At 39.8% G+C, this 19771-nt stretch overlaps 1 protein-coding gene and 2 non-coding genes across 6 annotated transcripts; all 3 read left to right on the plus strand.

Moving 5' to 3' along the window:
* Window positions 1-91: 91 nt before the first annotated feature.
* Window positions 92-196, plus strand: LOC131238193 (U6 spliceosomal RNA). Its single transcript, XR_009167603.1, has one exon. It is a non-coding gene; the product is annotated as a U6 spliceosomal RNA (small nuclear RNA).
* A 4741-nt stretch (window positions 197-4937) lies between these two features.
* On the plus strand, window positions 4938-13529 carry LOC131236821 (probable RNA helicase SDE3). 4 transcript variants are annotated; one of them, XM_058234291.1, is made up of 5 exons: window positions 4938-5342; window positions 5430-6425; window positions 6507-6586; window positions 9587-9835; window positions 12207-13529. In XM_058234291.1, the coding sequence occupies exons 2-5, from the start codon at window positions 5471-5473 to the stop codon at window positions 13149-13151; spliced, it is 2229 nt and encodes a 742-aa protein (XP_058090274.1). In that variant the 5' UTR covers window positions 4938-5342; window positions 5430-5470; the 3' UTR covers window positions 13152-13529. The 4 variants fall into 4 exon arrangements, with proteins under 4 accessions (XP_058090274.1, XP_058090270.1, XP_058090273.1 ...); XM_058234287.1 differs by having other exon boundaries at window positions 4940-5342; window positions 5430-6586; XM_058234290.1 differs by having other exon boundaries at window positions 4940-5342; window positions 5449-6586.
* Window positions 13530-14035: 506 nt separating this feature from the next.
* LOC131238217 (U6 spliceosomal RNA) lies at window positions 14036-14135 on the plus strand. The gene has a single exon (XR_009167625.1). It is a non-coding gene; the product is annotated as a U6 spliceosomal RNA (small nuclear RNA).
* The last annotated feature ends 5636 nt before the right edge of the window (window positions 14136-19771 follow it).

Below are 19771 nucleotides of genomic sequence, written 5' to 3' on the forward strand. Positions count from 1 at the left end.
AACGTCGTACCTACTTATAACAATCCTTGTTTTGTGGAAAGAACTCAGCACTGCAGTATTACATTACATGGTATTTTCAGTGAGCAAGGGGGCTTGAATCTGCCATCTCTTGACTAGAGTTCTATGATACAAAGAAGATTAGCATTGCCCCTGCGGAAGGATGATACGCACAAATCGAGAAATGTTTCAAATTCTTTTGACCAGTTTTTCTCAATTGATAACATCTTGCAGGTCACCATATCCTCACTGTTCACAACCAGGTCCTAATAGTGGGCCACATCATAGTGATCACCTGCAGTACACTCATCACTACTAACCCAGCAAGCTGCTGCAAAACGGATCTGAACCATTCTTGTTCTCACTACAAACGGATAGAAGCTATGGTCTTAATCATGTGGTGGGTTCAGATCATCTCCAGATCTTGAGGGTGCAATGTAGGGGGTTCAGTCAAGGTGGCGACCCATTTAAAAATCTGGTGAGAACATTGGATCCAGATCTAACCCACTAAAATTTAGGTCGGATCTCTGTCAGAACATTGGAGAAACGGCTTGGAAATATCACATCTGGAGAGGCTTCTAGAGAGCAAGACATATTCAAGACTCGACCGATTGCATGTTTGTTGCACAGCTCTAATCATTGCCTGGACCTGGAACTTGTTATTGAAATTACATCAGTGTTAACGAAATCTGCGTAGGGAGGGATTGAAGAAACTATTCTAATCAGATAGGGCCTCTGCGGAGATGTGCTGGCCCTAAAATTCAGGTAAATCCACTCATCAGATGGGTCACTCATGTATGAGAAAACAAAAAAGACGGTTAGGAAAAAGATGACAGTGAAGTGGGCCCATGCTCACTTTTCTAGCCCAGATTGGACCATACCAAAAAAGGAGTACCCAGATTGGATGAGTGAGGTTTTCAAATGCTTGAAATCCATGTTACTAAGGTGCGAGAAAAGGTTCAGATTAGGTGCATTTTCACTTAATTTATATAAATTCATTGGAAGCCTAACCTGTCAGTAATTGAAGTTTAGTAAGCTGATGAGGGAGTTGGGTCTAATATGCAGCTGAACCTAAGCAGTCCAAAATAGTTGATAGAATGTTGAGGAAATATTTGATCCCCGACCCAAAGTTAATGCAGTGTAATCAGGTTTTCAGTTTGTACAAGTGGGGCCATAGTTCACTGATCCAGATCATCGGTCTGTTGTGCTGTGGATGGTGCACCATGGATGCACCAAACTAAAAAAATCTTCCAAGATTGAGAGATCCTACCCACCAATCTGTAGCCTTTTTCAGCGAATGTGGATTGTTGTGGGTTGTTTCAATGTTTGTTTTTCTATTTTAAGGGCACAAACTGAAAGCTTAGGATGTTTGATCAAGAAGACTTTGGGGCATAATCCTTCCATGGCAGTGCACAAAGATAAATGATGCAGACACTTTACTGTTTAGACTCATTAGTATGAGCTGAAGAGGAGCTTATGTATATTATCATCAAGACAAGGATCAAATAGTTCCTCTTGAATACATATAACTGATGGATATCTTAATCACTCGAGCTGAACTTTAGCTGCTAAAAACAGTAGGAAGTGGGTGTGGGAGTGGATGCAGAAACTAGTAGTAAATAACCATTTTCAAGCCCAAAGTTTCTAGGAATTGTGAGATTATGAAGCAAGAAAAAATGGTAGAAGATTTTTTGCAACTATAGGGTAAGCTACAACACAACAGGTGAATATATATATATATATATATATATATATATATATATATATATATATATATATATATATATATATATATATATATATATATATATATCTTGGCAATGAACATGACATGTAGATAGGATGAAATTTCTGTTTTTGAACTAGAATGACATGCTTTTTTTTTTGGGGGGGGGGGGGGTGATGATAGAATATGAAATATGATAGTCCTAATTAGGTTGAGGGCCAACCCAAGCCCAACTCAACTTCAAGAGGACCCAACCCCAACCCCAACTTGACCCGAGGTGCCTGACCCAAAGTCCTCTATGGCTGACCAACCCAACCCCATCCAAATGCATGTGATTATTCCCAAATTGATCCAAATAGACATGATAATTTCCAACATAACCCAAATTTGCTCAACCCGAACCCAACTCAAATGCAAATCAGCTTGGCATTTTCCAACCCGAACCAGACCCAATGACCTTGACAACCCAAATGGTCGAGCTGTCGGCCTACGCTGGGGTAACGAGCCTCCCCGTAGTGTCCAGTGAGCAACACAGCCTTGTGAGCCGAATACGGTGGTATGAGACACTGTATTCGAGCTGTCGGCCTACACTGATAAGGTGACGAGCCCTTTGTAGTGACCTCGAGTGTACTCTAAGACTGCGTAGAGGCAACGAGTCCTTACGTAGTAAAAAGAGTACACTAGGCCTGCACTGATAAGGTGACGAGCCCTTTGCAGTGACCTAGAACCGTATCTTCGTATGAGATTTACTAGGACTGACGACCCTAGAATGGATCATCGTTTGGAAATTGATACGAGGGAGGTACCTTAGCTTCTCAATCCTGCTGTATGAAAAGGACTAATAAGAACTTGGTAATCATGCTCATGCACCACATTGCATGTGCCGTTTGGCGATGTGTAGAGAGCACGAGAAAGTGACTGACATGCGCGACCATTAGATGAAGATCACTGAGGGAGTGCAGGCGAGGGCATGCATCATTTTTTCATACCATCTTGCATTAATCGGAGTACTTAAAGATGTTCGGTTGTCTTGCTTTATCATTATTGCTTGACTAAATTGATAACATGTTAACCTTTGCTTTATTGTTCCCCTGAGTTGATCACTCACTCCCACGTTACGGGACGGTGTTTTAAACACCAACCAAACCCTGTTGTAGGTTCATATGATGGCGTAGCCTGCGAGGCGGAGCCGGACTTTGAGGATGATGAGGAGGCATTTTCATATATGCAGTATTCAGGCGGGTTCTCGTAGACCGTTCTGAATCGACGGGGCTTCAGGGTTACACTTGTAGTGGACTGTTACATTTTTGATATTTTGTATTTTGAAACAATACATGTAATTATTGACCTGGCAATGCATACATACTTTGGGGACCTATACTAGTTTATCAAGTTATACATATTTGTTTTAGTCTTCCACTTGTATATTACAATTGTCTCTGGATTATGTTTTACTGATTTGGCTTAATCTTATTCATGTTTTATGCACTAATACAGAAAACATTTCATCATCATTAAACATGTTGCATAAGTGATGCGTTGGAACTCGGGAGTTGGACTTCTACTCGACTCCCGATTTTCAGAGTGTTACACTTCCATTTACTTTACGGTCAATTCAATGCATTTTTCGGTCAATTCCCTTCACTTCACTGTCAATTCCATGCATTTCACGGTCAATTCCCTTCCCTTCACTTCACGGTCAATTCCATGCATTTCACGGTTAATTCTCTTCACTTCACGGTCATTTCCATGCATTTCACGGTCAATTCCCTTTACTTCACGGTCATTTCCATTCATTTCACGGTCAATTCGCTTCACTTCACAGTCAATTCCATCCATTTTACAAGATCAACTGGGTTTAGATGGGGTTGACCCCGTTCGGCTGAAAGCTGTTTGGGCTCCAGATCTTCTTTATACCGGGACCCATTAAAGGCAATTGGTGTGAGGTTAATTGATCGTGAAGTGAAGGGAATTGACTGTGAAATGCATGGAATTGACCGTGAAGTGAGAAGGGAATAGACCGTGAAATGAATTGAATTGACCGTGAAGTGAAAGGGAATCGTCAGAATTGACTGTGAAATGCATGAAATTGCCTGTGAAATGAAGGGAATTGACCGTGAAATGCATAGAATTGACCGTGAAGTGAAGGGAATTGACCGTGAAATGCATGGAATTGACTGTGATATGAATAAGAATCGATGGGATTGACTTTGAAATGCATGTAATTGATTGCGAAGTAAATAAAATGAATGAAATTGACTGCGAATTGATTGACATTGGCCGTGAAGTGAATGAAATGAATTTTCAACCATTGACCTAATGGAATCTTGGAAAATAACCAGGTTGGTTGGCTAAAGTAGCTTCTCTTACCCCAAAATCATATATGGTATGTCAAGTAACTAATTTTGATTTAGAAGATATTTTTGTTAAATGAATAAAGAAAGAAATGATAAAAGGAGGGAATTTTTTTTCATATACATATTTATATAAATATGTATTAGAGAAAAATGTAGGTAAAATAAAGTTCTCATGTTTAAAATAATAATAATAAAAAAAGTTGTATAGACTGCCGTGGCACCACCGGCGGTACGGTGTTACCGCCGCGGCAGTTCGTATACTTTTTTCAATGGCTGCGTTTATGGCTACAGTTATAATCCGTAGCCATAGGGAGCCTCAGCTTTCACAAATCATTTTTTCTGACATAGTAGGGGCATTTTGGTCCAGTAAATATGCGTGCGTACAGCCGGCTGGTGATGTAAAAAGATGCGGGCTAAAGAAGGTTAGTGGGCCATAAATGGGTCGTACGGTAGGAACTTTCTCTAAACTAATCTCTTTTTTCATTGCTAGAATACATCCCCACGTATTGTAATAAGCTACGTTCGGTTACAGCAGCTGGATCGGGTGTGATGTTTAGCGATCCAAACTGTTTATAAGATGGGCCTCATCATTGATAAAATTTCTAACCATGAAACTATCTAATTTGAATAGTTTAGCATTTGATTATTCAACATTTCTCTATTGACCGTTGTTTCACAGTCCAATTTAGGATTTTTCGGTATTAAAGATTTTTCGATCTAACATCTTTGTATTTTTGTCAGATCAACAGTTTAGATCACTGAATATGATCCCAGATCCAACGGCTATAATCCCGACTTCTCATATAACGATACCTGGGGCTGGGGATGTTGTCTAGCAAACCTCTTTACTTTTTAGGCGGGAAAGAAAAATGGCATAATCGCCTTCCAAAGAAGAAAAAGCAAGTGGTATGCTTTACGTCCACTACGTGAAGTCTTTTCTTGTTCTTCCCAAAGTCGCAGCTCTCATTCATCTCATTCCAGCGTCGGAAACGGGCGATATCTCTGCCCATTGGTGCCAATCCCTGGAACGATATATAGCCGTCCAACCCAAGACCCGCCATTACTCATCTTTTACCAGACATCCGGCAAGATTATCTCTCCATTTTAATTGCACAAGATCCAATGGCTCCGAGAGCTTCTCATGAAATCAAAACGCTAGATATTCCCTCGTGATTCAGAGGCTCTCTTATCTCGATCGAGGCTGTTTGCCCTTCGCGCTTTCTTGAAAGAAATTTCAGCTTCAGATTTCCGATTCTTCAAAGGTATTGTCTTCGGTTTCTGATTTTTTTGTTAATTTTTCAGTTTTCTAGCAGTGATTTGGCGAAAAACTCTCTTTTTTCTTCTCACAGAGCGACATAACTCCTTCAGAAAGTCTCACTACAACGGAGAAATGTCGTGTTTTCTCGAAATCTTGCGATGCATCCTTTGCTGTGAAGAAGACGGTAGCGAGGAAAGGATGCGCCACCATTACGAAGTTTTGGCTAGAAGTTCCTCACCACCCCGTTTTCATCAGAGGATTTCACAAGGCACATCGAACTACTGGAGCTCTGCTCCGATTATCATGTCCAAGCCGGAATCCATCGAAAAGCCAAGGGTGGCACCACCAAAAATCTTCTCCTCCCCTTCTCAATCGATTCAACCGAGGACTTCAGTAGATCCAGCTGCACGGGCGGCACCACCAAAACTCATCTCCTCCCCATCTCAATTGATTCAGCCGAGGAATTCAGTAGATCCAGCTGCACGGGTGGCACCACCAAAAGTCATCTCTTCCCCTTCTCAATTGATTCAGCCGAGGAATTCAGTAGATCCAGCTGCGCGGGTGGCACCACCAAAAGTCATATCTTCCCCTTCTCAATTGATTCAGCCTAGTAATTCAGTAGATCCAGCTGCGCGGGTGGCACCACCAAAAGTCATCTCTTCCCCTTCTCAATTGATTCAGCCGAGGAATTCAGTAGATCCAAGTGCGCTGGTGGCACCACCAAAAGCTATATCTTCCCCTTCTCAATCGATTCAGCCTAGTAATTCAGTAGATCCAGCTGTCAAGAATTTGATCAGCGAAAGAGACTGCCGGAATCAGTCTCTGGTCGGCTTGGCTCGGGCAGGATCTCATAAAGAATCACTGGCAAAGCAACCTGGAGCATCTAGGAATTTGACCACACCTTCCTCACCTTCTCTCCCAGTTCCTGAAAGGAATTTAGTAGATCCGTCCAGCAGGCTGTCTAAGCTGGATCAGCAGAAAAAGCTACTGGGATCACTCTCTGGATCGGATCAACTGAAAAGGTCACCAGCATCACTGCCCGGGTTGGATCTACCAAAAAAGCCACCTGAATCGCCGAACACGGCAGGTAGGCAGAAGAGTCCGCTTCCTACCTATGAAATTCCTGAGAAGTTCGAGGATCTGATAAAGAAGGACAAGGTACCTGCAGTTCTGAGGAAGCCGTTATCTCCATCAACTTACAAGGACTATTTTGCTGCTTTGCTCTATTCTGAGGACTACCACCTTGAGGTGAGAAAAAGAGAGATTTGGCTGCTGATTTTTTTCTGTATGTAATGGTATCTGCTTTCGTGAGACAAGTTAAGAGAAAAGAATAGTTAAGGAAGCTTTCTTCAATAGTCCCAACTTCTAAATTTCTAGTATGCTGACGGACCAATCTAATTAACGCCTTCATCAATTTGAAGGGTGATCATTGACTTTGACACTTCAAAAGGTTCCAGGCTATCTCTGTTTTCTGTCATTTCTATTCAATGTCTGTGAGATTATGCACTTTGTGCTGTAGTTAAAGGACAGAAATATCCAAGTTTTGGTAATTTTCTGACATGAGTTGAGAATTTGTGACTTGTAATTAGTTCTAACTCTATTTATTATGGCAAGTCTTTAGTGTCAATATGAACATTTAGAAAGTAGCGAGGATTGTAGAAGATTGCCCATTTCATTGTTGCCACCACTATATTTAGTCTTTTTTAAGGATGGAACCAAAGTCTGATTGAAATGTCTGAGCTGCAATAATTGAGATACATGTGAAGTTGTGGATATCAGTTGCCACATTTCGGGAAAACCTTCTTTTAAATGATTGGAATTGCAGTTTATTACGGACTGGTTATTAGTTTTAGAGTACATTTGGATACTTGATTGAGTTGGATTTCACGTGATCAATCCATAAAGAGAAAATGACCAAAGTTGCAGCCGTTTACTTATTACAGTTTCATGTGTTTCCATTCAAACCTGAAAACATTGTAATTGTAATGTGTGGCTGGTCCCTTATTATGAATGGAGTGGAGCTAGCTAATTGCTGGTAATTTCACCTTATTTAAGTGAGCTATCATAATTCATTTCAAATAAACATCCAAACTAGCCCTTAATTCACCTTTTCTGACAAAACTGCTAATCTGCTTCAAGTCACTTTGTATGCTGCATGGTACTTCTATCTCTTGCAAACCTGGCTAGCCAAAAGATTATCATTGCTTGCGTGCAGTTCCTTTGCATAATCCTATTTCTTAGTGCAATGCTCAATAAATAACGGAAGCAATGCATATCACAAATGGACAGAGGATTACACGTTGATCTGTGCTCACTTGGTTCCAAGTTTTTGAAAAAAAGAAATTATAGGTTTCTGCTCATCAACAAACTTAAAGTTTGCTGATGTGCAGGATTTTTCACATGTGGGCCATGGCCCAATGATCACGGCCATCCATCTGGACCCAGTCTTAGATAGGTGATTCCCCAAGTATGGTCGATATTTGATGATAATGACCATTTGATAATTGGACTATTCTTTGTCGAATAGGAATCCTTGCTGTATTTTCTCCGTAACCTTCCAATTGTCGGCCATTGATTGAAGCTTTTCTACACATGACCCAGCCAATTTTGGGACCACAGAATCAATGGTTTGGACCACCGAAATATGGTGGCACACATGTGGAATCCATTGGGCTAGCAAATTCTACATTGCTGATGAGCAGGGCCCTATAATTTCCCTCAAGAACTGATAGTTTGACTCCAATGTTGGTATAGACAACTACTTTTGGCTGCTTCTGAGCACTGTATTGGCATTCTGATTTAATAAATGATCAACTCAATAGAAGGTTCTTTATAATTACTTAATTAGTTTCTTGAGTCAAACTAGAAAATCACCTGGCAGGTTTCTGGTACTAGCCTGAGTTTTTGACACTGCATAAAAGGTATATCCTTCAGCGGTTCGCCTTACTGTTAATTTTGGGTGATAATTCAGCTTGTTGGTTTAGGCATGGGAAAGTGCACACACGATGAAACACATCCAGCCCATGCATGTGACCAAACCTGGACCCAAAGTGGGCCCCAGGTGACCAAACTTGTGGCCTATCTGTCCATAAAATAGCCTGCGTGCTAAAATCAGCCTGTGTGTGTTTCTGTGGAGAAATTATCTGAAAAACACCATATGGTTGGAGTATGTATGCACAGGCTTATGGCTGTTTATACAGCCCCAATAGTCCTTTAGTGCTTCACTAGCAGAGAGACTCTTTTAATACTTGCTATTTATTTCTTTTGGAAAGAATCCTTATACTGCCAAGAATTTTAGGAAAGTGGTTTGAGATGTAGAGGGAAAGCCTACGTATCATTATCTATATATGTGGCTAAAAGGCAACTGTGTGACACATTGACATCAATGATGATTTAAGTGAATAAAAAAATTGCGGAGATGCTTTTCTTTTCTTTCATGGAAATTTTTTGGGGCCTCATTCTCCTATCTTCTTTCAGAGTTCCTTCTTAGGTTTACTTTTGTGTTAATTATTGCTGACTTTGTTTTTCACATCTGGTGCGTGCAATGCTTGCTAATGGTTTCTCTAAGCTTCTAGTTTATTTATTTTATATCAGCAATTAAAGCTTTATTGAAAGATAAGAGGGCTCAATGGTCAGTTTTTTTATTTATTTATTATTATTATTATTATTATTATTATTATTATTATTATCATTATTATTATTTATTTTATAAATTGGCAATAAAAGCTTTATTGAAAGAAACGAGGGCCAAATGACCATTACAACTCTAAAAGAATTACATAAAAACACCGATCAACAGAGGGTAACAGAACATGGAAGAATAGAGATACCTAATGCCGCAGCCCAAGAGCATACAAGGCCTAGGCCTTTAAGTCTATCAATCACAATTAATGGTGGAGCACTAACAATCGAGAAGGTGCAATTATTTCTTTCCCTCCAAACAGACCATGAATTTTCCATGAAGCACTGACCCACGAGACTTTTTGCTTCTTGCAATGGTGACACTATCTCTAAACTTGAACATGTTGCTGGATCAAAGGCGTTTTTCTATGCTTCTAGTTGCAACAAGGTATTTGGAATTTTTGGGAATCGTTATGCTTCATGCATTTTTCTGTTGAATTTATCTGACTATTATTTTTGTGTTGGTCACTCCAAACTGGCATGGTTGTTATTGCTATAAGTTTAATATTGACATTCCTTTTACTTTGCATCATATGTGGAGTGATGTTTGGATTTCATTTTGTTCAGAAATGGAGTAATTTCCTCCTCAAAGAAGTCAATCTAAAGTTGCATGAAGAGTCGATGTCTAACAAATCACGGAAGAGCAGCAAAACAGTCTACCGCATAGAGCAGAGTGATGAAAATGAGAGAGTTCAGAAGGAAAAGAAGGTTTATGTAGCCTTTGAGATAGATTCCATTCCTGAGAGGCGACCCTATCTTCTATCAAGGGACTTTGTCTTTGTACAACCTTCTGGCAAGAATGTTAAACCCTTCAAGGTTAGTCTTTAACTCATGAAGGTTTTTGCATAGTTTCTATTTGCACCTCGACAAAAGTTAAAATACCAATGAGCTGTGGAAGCAGAAATTGCCTCGACTTTCTTTCTTTCCTTCTTTCCTTAGGCTTAAATCTTTTACTTGCATTGCAGATATTTGATAGTTGTGAACATCTCGGACTTCTACAGACTATCAATTAACCAGATAGCTTAGGCAAGATTAACATGACATCCTATATTCCCTTCAAGAAGGATTTGTTTATCTAATCAACAACACTGACCAGAAGCATAAAATAATCACTTTTAGTGTTTGCAATGTTTATAAAAAAACACATGATTGCAAAACAGGATAGCAACCTTGCTAGATGATTCTGATAAGAGATTTGCTAGATTTCTTGTGCAATAGGCTTGAAAAACACATTTTATTATTGATCTATCATACTAATGACAGGAAATAGGGGTGAGAATGATTTGCTTGAGGTTCAGACTCAAAGTTTCCTATTCCTTGGTGTGGAATTTGGATGTTGCCAACATTGGAAGTGCTGGACAGAAGTGGCTGATGACAGGGAGATGAGGAAATGATTATTTTACATGCAAGCATTATATTGCATCATACTCGATAAAAAGTGAAGATGTTTCTGAAGTAACCTTACAGGGAAAATGTGGGGGACAAGAATGAGTAAGCATCTAAGATTAATAATCATCAGGAATGCAGAAACACAAGGCAGATCAATAATCTGTCATACTATGTTGTGGCTGAATCATGTTAGCCCAGATGGAGCATGGGAACAGTCTTGTAGCCCATGCTCTCAACATGGATGAAACATGATGGATCGAAGGAGCTTTTTTGGTAAGGTAAGTTGGGCTTGAACCTGAGACCTGAATGCTGAGGCCGAGGTAAGTTGGGGAGTCCTTCGATTGGATCATCCATTTATCATGAAAAATTGTCCAAGTTTTTCAAGTCACTCAACTGATCCATCATGTCAGCAAAGGACCCAATGGGGGTGACTTTTTGGGTGATCTGACGATGAATAAGGCTGATCCCTGAGTTGGATCAGCAAGGTTTTCAAATGCTCGAAATCTATGTTGCTAAGGTATGGGAAACTGGAACCAGTGGGCTTCATTTCCACTTAATTTTTCTAAATTCATCATGGCACCCAATTAGAAGCCTAGCCTGTCAGCAATTGGATGTTAGTCAGCTGAAAAGGGAGTTGTGTCTAATATACAGCAGAACCCAAGCAGTCGAAAGTAGCTGACGCAGTGTTGAGATATAATGCAGAGGAACTACATGATCCCTGACCCAAAGTTTTGCAAAGCGTACTTAGGTTTTCAGTTTGTGCAAGTGGGGTTATGGTTCATTGATCCAGCTCATTGGTCTGTTGAGCACGCTGGATGGAGCACCATGGATGGACCAAACTTTAAAAATGTCCCAAGATTGTGAGATCCTAGCCACAAATTTGCAGCCTATTTCAGTTGAATGTGGACTGTTTGTGTTTCTATATTCGTTTCTCTATTTGAAGGGCACAAACTGAAAGCTTAAGATGTTTGATCTTGAAGACTTGGCATAGTCCATACATGGCAGTGCACAACAGACCAATGGTGCAGATCACCGAACCAGGAGACTCACTGGCATGAGCTGAAGACTAGAGTGTATGCATATTATCAAGGCAAGAATCAAGTAGTTTGCCTTGAATGCTTATAACTGATGGGTATCTTAATCACTCAAGCTGAACCTAAGCTGGTAAAAGTGGCAGGAAGTGGGTCTGGGAGTGGATGCAGAAACTAGAAGTAGTAGGGATTGTGAGATTTTTGATGCAGGAAAAGATGGTAGAAGAGTTCATGAAACTATAGGCTGAGCTACGACATGACAGATGAACATATCCTGGCACAAACTTGGCATGTGGACCCGACCCGACCCAAATACATGTGATTATTCCCAACCTAAATTTAAATCAGGTTGGCATTTTCCAACCTGTACCAGACCCAAGGACCTTGACAACCCAACCCAACCTGAGAGTTGCATCCTAACACAGCCTGCTGTAAGAATGGCATCGTAATTCTTCTTTCAATTTTTTTGGATTATGTCAGCGTAATTCGGTCCATGCGTTTCATGTACCTCTATTCCTTTAACTTCTCTTTTTTAAAAAGCAAGAATCAAGCCTGAGGAGCTTATGATTTTCAGGCTCTATATCTAAGACTAGTTTGAAGTGTTTCCAATGCATGGTAGTCATACCAAAATCAACAGTCAGAAGAGCGGAATGGCAGATAGTAACAGCTGGAAGGAAGATTATGCATCACAAATCCTGCACTTTCTTTCACTTATCAAAATCTGATCACAGTTCTGCCATAAATGACAATCTTAATTTCTGAACCAGGGTATTATCTCACGGGTGATGAAGAGCAAGATTGTGTTAGTGGAATTTGGACGCGATTTTCATTCGCAATATTCATCAACACACACATATGATGTCAGCTTCTCCTTCAACAGGGTCTGCTTAAAGCGTTTCCACCAAGCAATCGAAGCTGCTGTAGATCCTTCATTTGGGAACTTCCTCTTCCCCGATCTTTTCCCTAGATGCAGACATATCCCACCAACTCCCCAAAATTTTACATTCCGAAATCTTGATTTAGAACAGATGTCAGCCCTACGCCATATACTAAATTTCAGTGGTCCACCTTATCTTGTCATTGAGAAATCATGGTGCAGGCGGAGAACCAGTTCATCGGATTCCTCCGAAGAGACCGAAGAGACAAGAACTGAACAAGTTATACGTGAAGCAATTCTCCATATTTACAGAAGTTCTCAAGACACCCGAATTCTCATAACCGCTCCTACAAACAGCACCTGTGACTTGGTGATGAAAGGCTTGCAGAAAGTGATCCCGGACATGGAAATGTTTCGAGCTAATGCAGCCTTTCGAGGGTTAGAGGATGTGCTGGATGACATCCTCCCTTCAACCTTCTATGAAGGGGAGTGCTTCATATGTCCTCCACTCCAAGATCTTTGTAAATTTAAGGTGATCACATCGACTTTCGTAAGTAGTTTCAGGCTTCGTAATGCAGGAATCAATGCGGGCCATTTCACTCATATATTCATGATCGACGCTTCTTTTGCCACGGAGCCTGAAACGATGATCACTCTTGCGAATCTGGCCAATGAATCGACAGCTGTAGTGGTCACCGGTTCTCCAACAGTTCATCCAGGTTGGATACGTTCAGATATAGCTCAGAGACATGGATTGAAAAGATCATATTTGGAGAGGCTTCTACAGAGCAAGCCATATTCGAGCTGTGATCCCATGTTCGTTGCACATCTGTGATGATGCATTCACTGGAACAGGAGCTTGGTATTGAAGTTGCACAAGTGCTAATGTAATTGCCATAGGGAGGGATTGAAGATACAATTCTAATCAGATGGGGCTACTGTGAAGATGTGCAGGCTCAAAATTCAGGTCAATCCACTCATTAGATGGGTCACTCATGTATGAGAAAAAAAAATGATGGTTAGGAAAATGACGACCACCAGTCAATATTCAACACCGATGTGTTGCCCACCTGATGACCGGCACCAATCCTGGATGCCATGTCGGTACGTCTGCCATGCTTCAAATTCTCACCAGTGTTTTTGCTTGAAACTATAGAAACTGTCATTTCAGCAAAGCAGCTTTGCTACAGTGTGGTGTGGCTATTTCATTTTTTGTTGCTGCTGCTGCTGTGATGAAATGTAAATTTAATGATAGAATATGGTGGTTGTGAGATTGCAAGTGTAGTAAACTGTCTGGCTTCGAGTGGAGAGGAAGTGTATGATCCACTGTCTGCCTGATGATATGTGATGGTAGCACCTTGAGTTTTCAGCTTCTTCAAGTGGACCCATGATCTAGGCTGTAAATCTGATGGGCCCCACTGATTGGACCATACCCCAAAAAAGAGTCCACTTGGATAAAATATAGCAGGGGTCCACATTCAACTGATAAAGAGTCAGATTGGATGGCTTGTTCCCTCCAGGCCGAGGTTATGGGGCATTCCTCATCCATGGTGGGGCTCTCAGGTCAACAGTCGGGATCACTCAACGTAGGCCCCACTCATAACAATACTGTTACGGTGGAAGGCACTCAACACTATAATATTACATGGTATTTTCAGTGAGCAAGGGGGCTTGAATCTGCCATCTCTTGACTAGAGTACTATGAATAGGAATGTAATTGTCTCCTCTCAGACACCCAACAAAATTGTAACCATACAAAGAAGATTAGCATTGCCCCTGCGCATTATTATGCACAAATCGAGAAATGGTTTTTTTTTGTTGTTTTCACCACTTTTTTCTCAACAGTCAACATCCTGCCGGTTGCCACATCCACACCATTCACAACAACTGGGTCCTAGTAGATGGGCCTTTGTTGTATTTGGTTTTTAATAAAATAAAATATAAAAAGAAAAAAATATTTTTAAAACAAAAGTTTTCAAAATGCTTTGATAAAATCCATTTCCTTTTGTCCCACATTGCTTGGAAAAAAGAAAAGAACAGAGAATATAAATGGGGGTGTGGTTTATCTTACTAATTGGTGTGGGTGTTAATGGGTTCGGATTGAGCTTGAAAAATCAGAGTTTTGATCAGAAATAGTTCAATATTTGGGCTGAGACTTACCCAGGCCCCGCCTGGCCCATTGACTGGCAAAGCAAGCCGGGGACGTCTCCTCTCCAGCGTGAAAACTTTTTTCTACTCTTTTTTTAGCACGTTAGGACAAAAAATCAGAATATGCCAATTAGACTGCATTGAAAGAGTTACTACAGGGGTTTTTTCATGATTGCTGCACGCAAAACCTATTAACCTATTAGGCTTGTCATATCTTGGAAGAGGTTTGCCATGTAACCCGTCAGTTATCTTAGATAAGGTAGGGCAAATAACTCTTTAAAGACAGCATGTCCAATGCGTGCTTCAGCTTGGTTGTTATTAAATTGTATTTTTCAATTTTTAAATTGTAAAATATTCCAACAATCTTAAAGAGTTATTTGTAATGGGAACCAAAAGCATTGAGTCAATCGAGCTCATGAATTAAGATCTAATCTAACTCGATCGGTTTGACGACACTAACTCTACTAGATGGCAAGACAAGTTGTTTTTTGTTTTTTTTGCTAACAACGCTAATGATCAACATCCTAGATCTTAACCTGCAACCACTTCCTGAAGCCAATGAAAATGATATCGCCGAACAAGTTACGGCCAGGAACAAACTATTTAAAGATGAACTGTTGTTTCGTGGCTATATCCTCAACAATCTATCCAACTGGATGTATGACTTGTATATAGACACGGCGTTAGCCAAAGATATTTGGAACGTGGTAGATTTCAAGTAGAAGACTGAATAAGAAGGAACAGGGAAATTCTTAATAGACAACCAGGAACTTTGAATTCACCACGGTATATAATAAACCATTGATACCTCAAATATATACAAGAGTTGCAGTAGTAAACAAAATAAGGGTCTTAATGATAGACCTTTCTGAATCTTTTCAAGTTGGGGCTATTATTGCTAAGCTGCCTCCGCTATAGAAAGACTATAAAAAGAAGTTACTACATATGAACAAGAACTACACACTAGAACAAATCTAAAAATACTTGAATAGAGAAGGAATCTCATAACCAAGACAAGAAAATTGAGACAAATGGAACCTCCTCATCCAAGGTAAGTGAATTAGAAAGGCCGTCCCAAAACAAGAACTCTGAAATGATGAATCCCCAAAACCCAACAAGGATAATGGAAAATTCAAAAAATCCTATAGGAAAATGAACGGTAAACCCAAAGGCCCTCGCTTTGTCTACAATAAGAGTAAACACTTGAGTCTATAGAGACTGCAAGAAATCTAATGAGGCTAGTGAAGTAAAGGACGATATTGTAGTAATGATCACCGAAGTAAACATGGTCTAAGGGAAAGTCTCTAGTTGGTGATGCGATATAGTTGCTACAGTCTATGTATGCTACAACATATTTGCCTTCAAGATATATGAAGATGTGACCAACGGTCAAGAGGTTCAAATATGAAACGAAAGTCAATCACAAGTCATCAGCAAAGGAGCCATGAAATTTATGTTTACTTTTAAAAAGAAGGTAATCCTGACCAATGTGCTACATGTCCCAAACATGAGAAGAAGCTTGGTTTCTAAGGATCTATTGGGTAAACCTGGGAAAAGGGTTGTGTAGAGTCTGACAAGGTAATCTTGTCCATGAATGAGAATTTTGTTGAAAAGGGGTATACTTGTGACAGGACGATCAAATTCTCACTTAATGAAAATAAGTCTTCAGCTTATATGATTGAATCTATATCTTTGTGCTATGGTAGATTTAAGCATGTAGGTTATAGTAACATATGACTCATAGTTAAGAATGACTTAATATCTTAAAATGAAAGTAAGAATGATAAATGTGAAGTGTACATATGATCTAAAATGAATAAGAAACCAAATCTAAGATATCTTAAAGCGTCAGGGTGTCTCACGTATTGCAAAATACTTGATTCTAAAAGAACCAAGTTGGCACCCAGAGATGTTAAGTGTGCCTTTGTAGGTTATGCACAAAAGAACAAAGCTTATAGACTCTTGAACCTTGAGTTTAATGTGATCATAGAGTTTAGAGATGTAGACTTCTTTGAAAACTTGCTATCTATGGAGTCAAACGATACTGATATCCAAACTCTGTAGATGATCCTATAGAAGGAACTTAACAAGAGGTTGACACTCCTAGTGAATCACGTAGGAGTCGAGGGCAAGGGTAGAGAAGACTCTCAACGCATATCTTTTCATCTAGTTAAGGGTAATAGAGAAAATGTCGTTAAGAAGATATCTATTATCAAAGCTTTAGAAGATAATCTTAAAACCTTTAGTAAAGCTATATCTTTAAAAGACTCGGCCTTTTGGAGAGAGGTCATCAATGATGAGATGGACTCGATGGTGTCAAACCAAACATGGAAACTAGTGGATCTAACACTAGGATATAAACTTATAGGGTACAAATGGGTATTCAGGAGGAAATACCACACCGATGGGATAATCCGTACCTTTAAAACTATATTAGTAGCAAAAGGCTTCTGCCAGAAGGAATATATAAATTACTTTGACAAATATTCTCTTATGGCTAGAATAACATCTATCAGCATCTTATTCGCATTGGCATTCATAAATTATCTTCGCATCCACCAAATGAATAAAAAGACAGCTTTTCTGAATGGTGCCCTCAACAAAGAGGTATACATGGAACAACTAAAATAGTTCGTTCTACCGAAAAAATAAAAATGAGAAGAAAGTATTTAGACTTGTAAAATATTTGTATGAATTGAAGTAAGCACCGAAAAAGTTGTATGAAAAGTTCGATTCTAGGGTGCTTACTTATGGACTCATATGCATAATGTAGCCAATAAATGTAGATACTCTAAAGTGTATAATAATTACATTGTGATAATATATTTATATTTATATTTAGATGATATGTTAATTATCAGTGATAAAGTAGAAGTTGTAACTGAAACAAAGAGGTTTCTCTTTTCAGTTTTTAAAATGAAGGATTTTGGACAAGTGGATACAATTTTAGGTATCAAAGTTAAAAAATATTATGGGAGTTATGCATTGTGTCAGTCTCAATTATATAAAAAAGATACTAAACGAGTTTAACCACTTGAAAATCAAAGAGGCAAATACTCCATTTGATCCAAGTATCAAACTAAAAGAGAAAGAAGAGTAATTGCACATCTTGAGTATGCTAGTGCTATAGTTAGTCTTACGAATGTTATACAATGCACAAGACTGGATACAATATATATTGTGAGTAAACTCAGTAAATTTATTAGTAACCCCAATGTAGAACACTGGAAGGCCATTGATAGAATTCTTGGTTACTTAAATGCAACCAAAGAATTATGATTATTTTACTCAGAGTTTCCGACAACATTAGAATAATATATCGATGCAGGCGTGGGCGTGGGCGTGTGCGTAGTCATGGACATGGATGTGGGGGCGGGCGAGGGAATAGGCAGTGTGGCTGTAGTGGTGCTAAAGGTATGAAGGGACTGCCAAGTGTGACTGAGAGTCTTATATAAAGTTGGGCACAGGACGACTTGACTCGACAAATTCGTCAGACTCGTTCAGATCCGAACCGAGTGGGAGAGTTGATCTGAATCAAGTTGACTTCGTCCAATCCGAACTCAAACCGAGTCGAGTTCAAGTCACCCAATAACTCGACTTGACTAAACCCGAAATCCAACTCTATACTGACTCAACTTGATCTGAAACTCGACTCACACACACACACACACACACACACATATGTATATATTTAAAAAAACTCAGATATGACGTTTCAGATTTGAGATGCCTTGTAGCTGATGGAGAGGCTGCAATTCTAGCAAGTGATTCTAGGCTTTGAGTTGTGATTTCAACTCATGAATACCTGTTGCACCCAACTCGACTCGGTGCCAACTCGACCCAACTCGGTACTTGTGATCGGGTTGGACTTAGTCTGGATTAGTCCAGGCTAGACCCGGACTCGGATTGGGTCAAGCATGTTGGACTCAGTACCGAGTTGGTTCAAGTTTGGGTCAGGCCCATTTCAAAATCGGATCGACTTAGGTTAGTCGTAACTCGGTCTGACTCGATGCCCAACTCTAGCCTTATATATAAGGCTTAGTTTTTTAAAAAAATAATAATAATAATAATAATAATTTATTGCAGAGATGATTGTTGTGCATGCAACGGTCCTAAAATGGTAGTAGCCATACAGAAACCGCTGTATTAAATAGCAAGCATGCAACGGTTAGGACCAGCATGCAAAAATTTTAAAAATAGTCATAAATGACTAGTTTTCCAACATTCATAAACAACCGTAAATGACTAGTTTCCAACTGCCAGAAATGGTCATATCATTGATGACCTAAGTCATAACTCTCAGCCCTAGGTGCCTATATAAGCAATGCTTGTTGGGATCATTTCCACGATAGCAGAAGCAAACGCGTCTCCTCTTCTCTCCAACTCTAAACACATTTCCTTGGTGGCACAGTACACGACTCGGAGAGTTTATAAACTTGGTGAAAATTTTTTCCTACTCTTTCCCAACAAGTTAGGAATAAAAATCCGAATGTGTCAAATAGAGTGCGTTGAACAAGTTCCTACATAGATTTCTTCCTGCATAATCGGTTAGGCTTGTCATATCCTGGAAGAGGTTTGCCAGGTAGCCCGTCATTGATATTGGATAAGAGAGAGCAAATAACTCTTCGAGGACAGCGTTTACAACATGCCTGGTTGTTATCAAATTATAATTTTTTCAGTTTTTTTTCCAATTTTCAAATTATAAAATAATCCAACAGCCACACTATATTAAGCACCTGCGGTACACCTATCACTACTAACCTAGCAAGCTGCCAAAGGGGTCTGAACCGTTCATGTTCTCACTATAGACGGATAATGGTCTTAGCCATGTGGTGGGTTTAGATCATCACCTAAGATTGAGGGTGCAAATGGGTAGGGTCAGTCAAGGGGCGACCCATTTAAGAATCGGGTGATTGAAGATATAATTCTAATAAAAAATTCAGGTCAATCCACTCATCAGATGGGTCACTCATGTATGAGAAAGAAAAAGGCAGTTAGGAAAAATATGACCATGAAGTGGGCCCATCCTCACTTTTATAGGCTGTAAATGTGATGGGTCCCACTGATTGGACCATCCCCCCAAAAAGGGTACCCTGATTGGACAGAATACAGCAGGGGTCCACATTCAACTGATACAGAGTCCAAGGTTGAGGGGTTTGTTCCCTCTAATCCGAAGTTATGGGGCATGCTTCATCCATGGTGGGGTTCTCAGGTCATTGGCTAGGATCGCTCAACCTGGGCCCCACTTGTAACAATCCTGGCATGGAGGAAAGCACCATCACAGTAGTATTACATGCAAAGGGGCTT

The sequence above is a fragment of the Magnolia sinica genome, chromosome 2 (assembly GCF_029962835.1).
Source record: "Magnolia sinica isolate HGM2019 chromosome 2, MsV1, whole genome shotgun sequence".
Taxonomy (NCBI): Eukaryota; Viridiplantae; Streptophyta; class Magnoliopsida; order Magnoliales; family Magnoliaceae; genus Magnolia; species Magnolia sinica.

Bases quoted from the DNA above. Each gene is read 5' to 3' on its own strand.
- LOC131236821 (XM_058234287.1), top strand. From the start codon at position 5,471: ATGTCGTGTTTTCTCGAAATCTTGCGATGCATCCTTTGCTGTGAAGAA. The intron at 6,587-9,586 runs GTGAGAAAAAGA...CATTTTGTTCAG, and splicing joins CTGAGGACTACCACCTTGAG to AAATGGAGTAATTTCCTCCT. The intron at 9,836-12,206 runs GTTAGTCTTTAA...TTTCTGAACCAG, and splicing joins AGAATGTTAAACCCTTCAAG to GGTATTATCTCACGGGTGAT.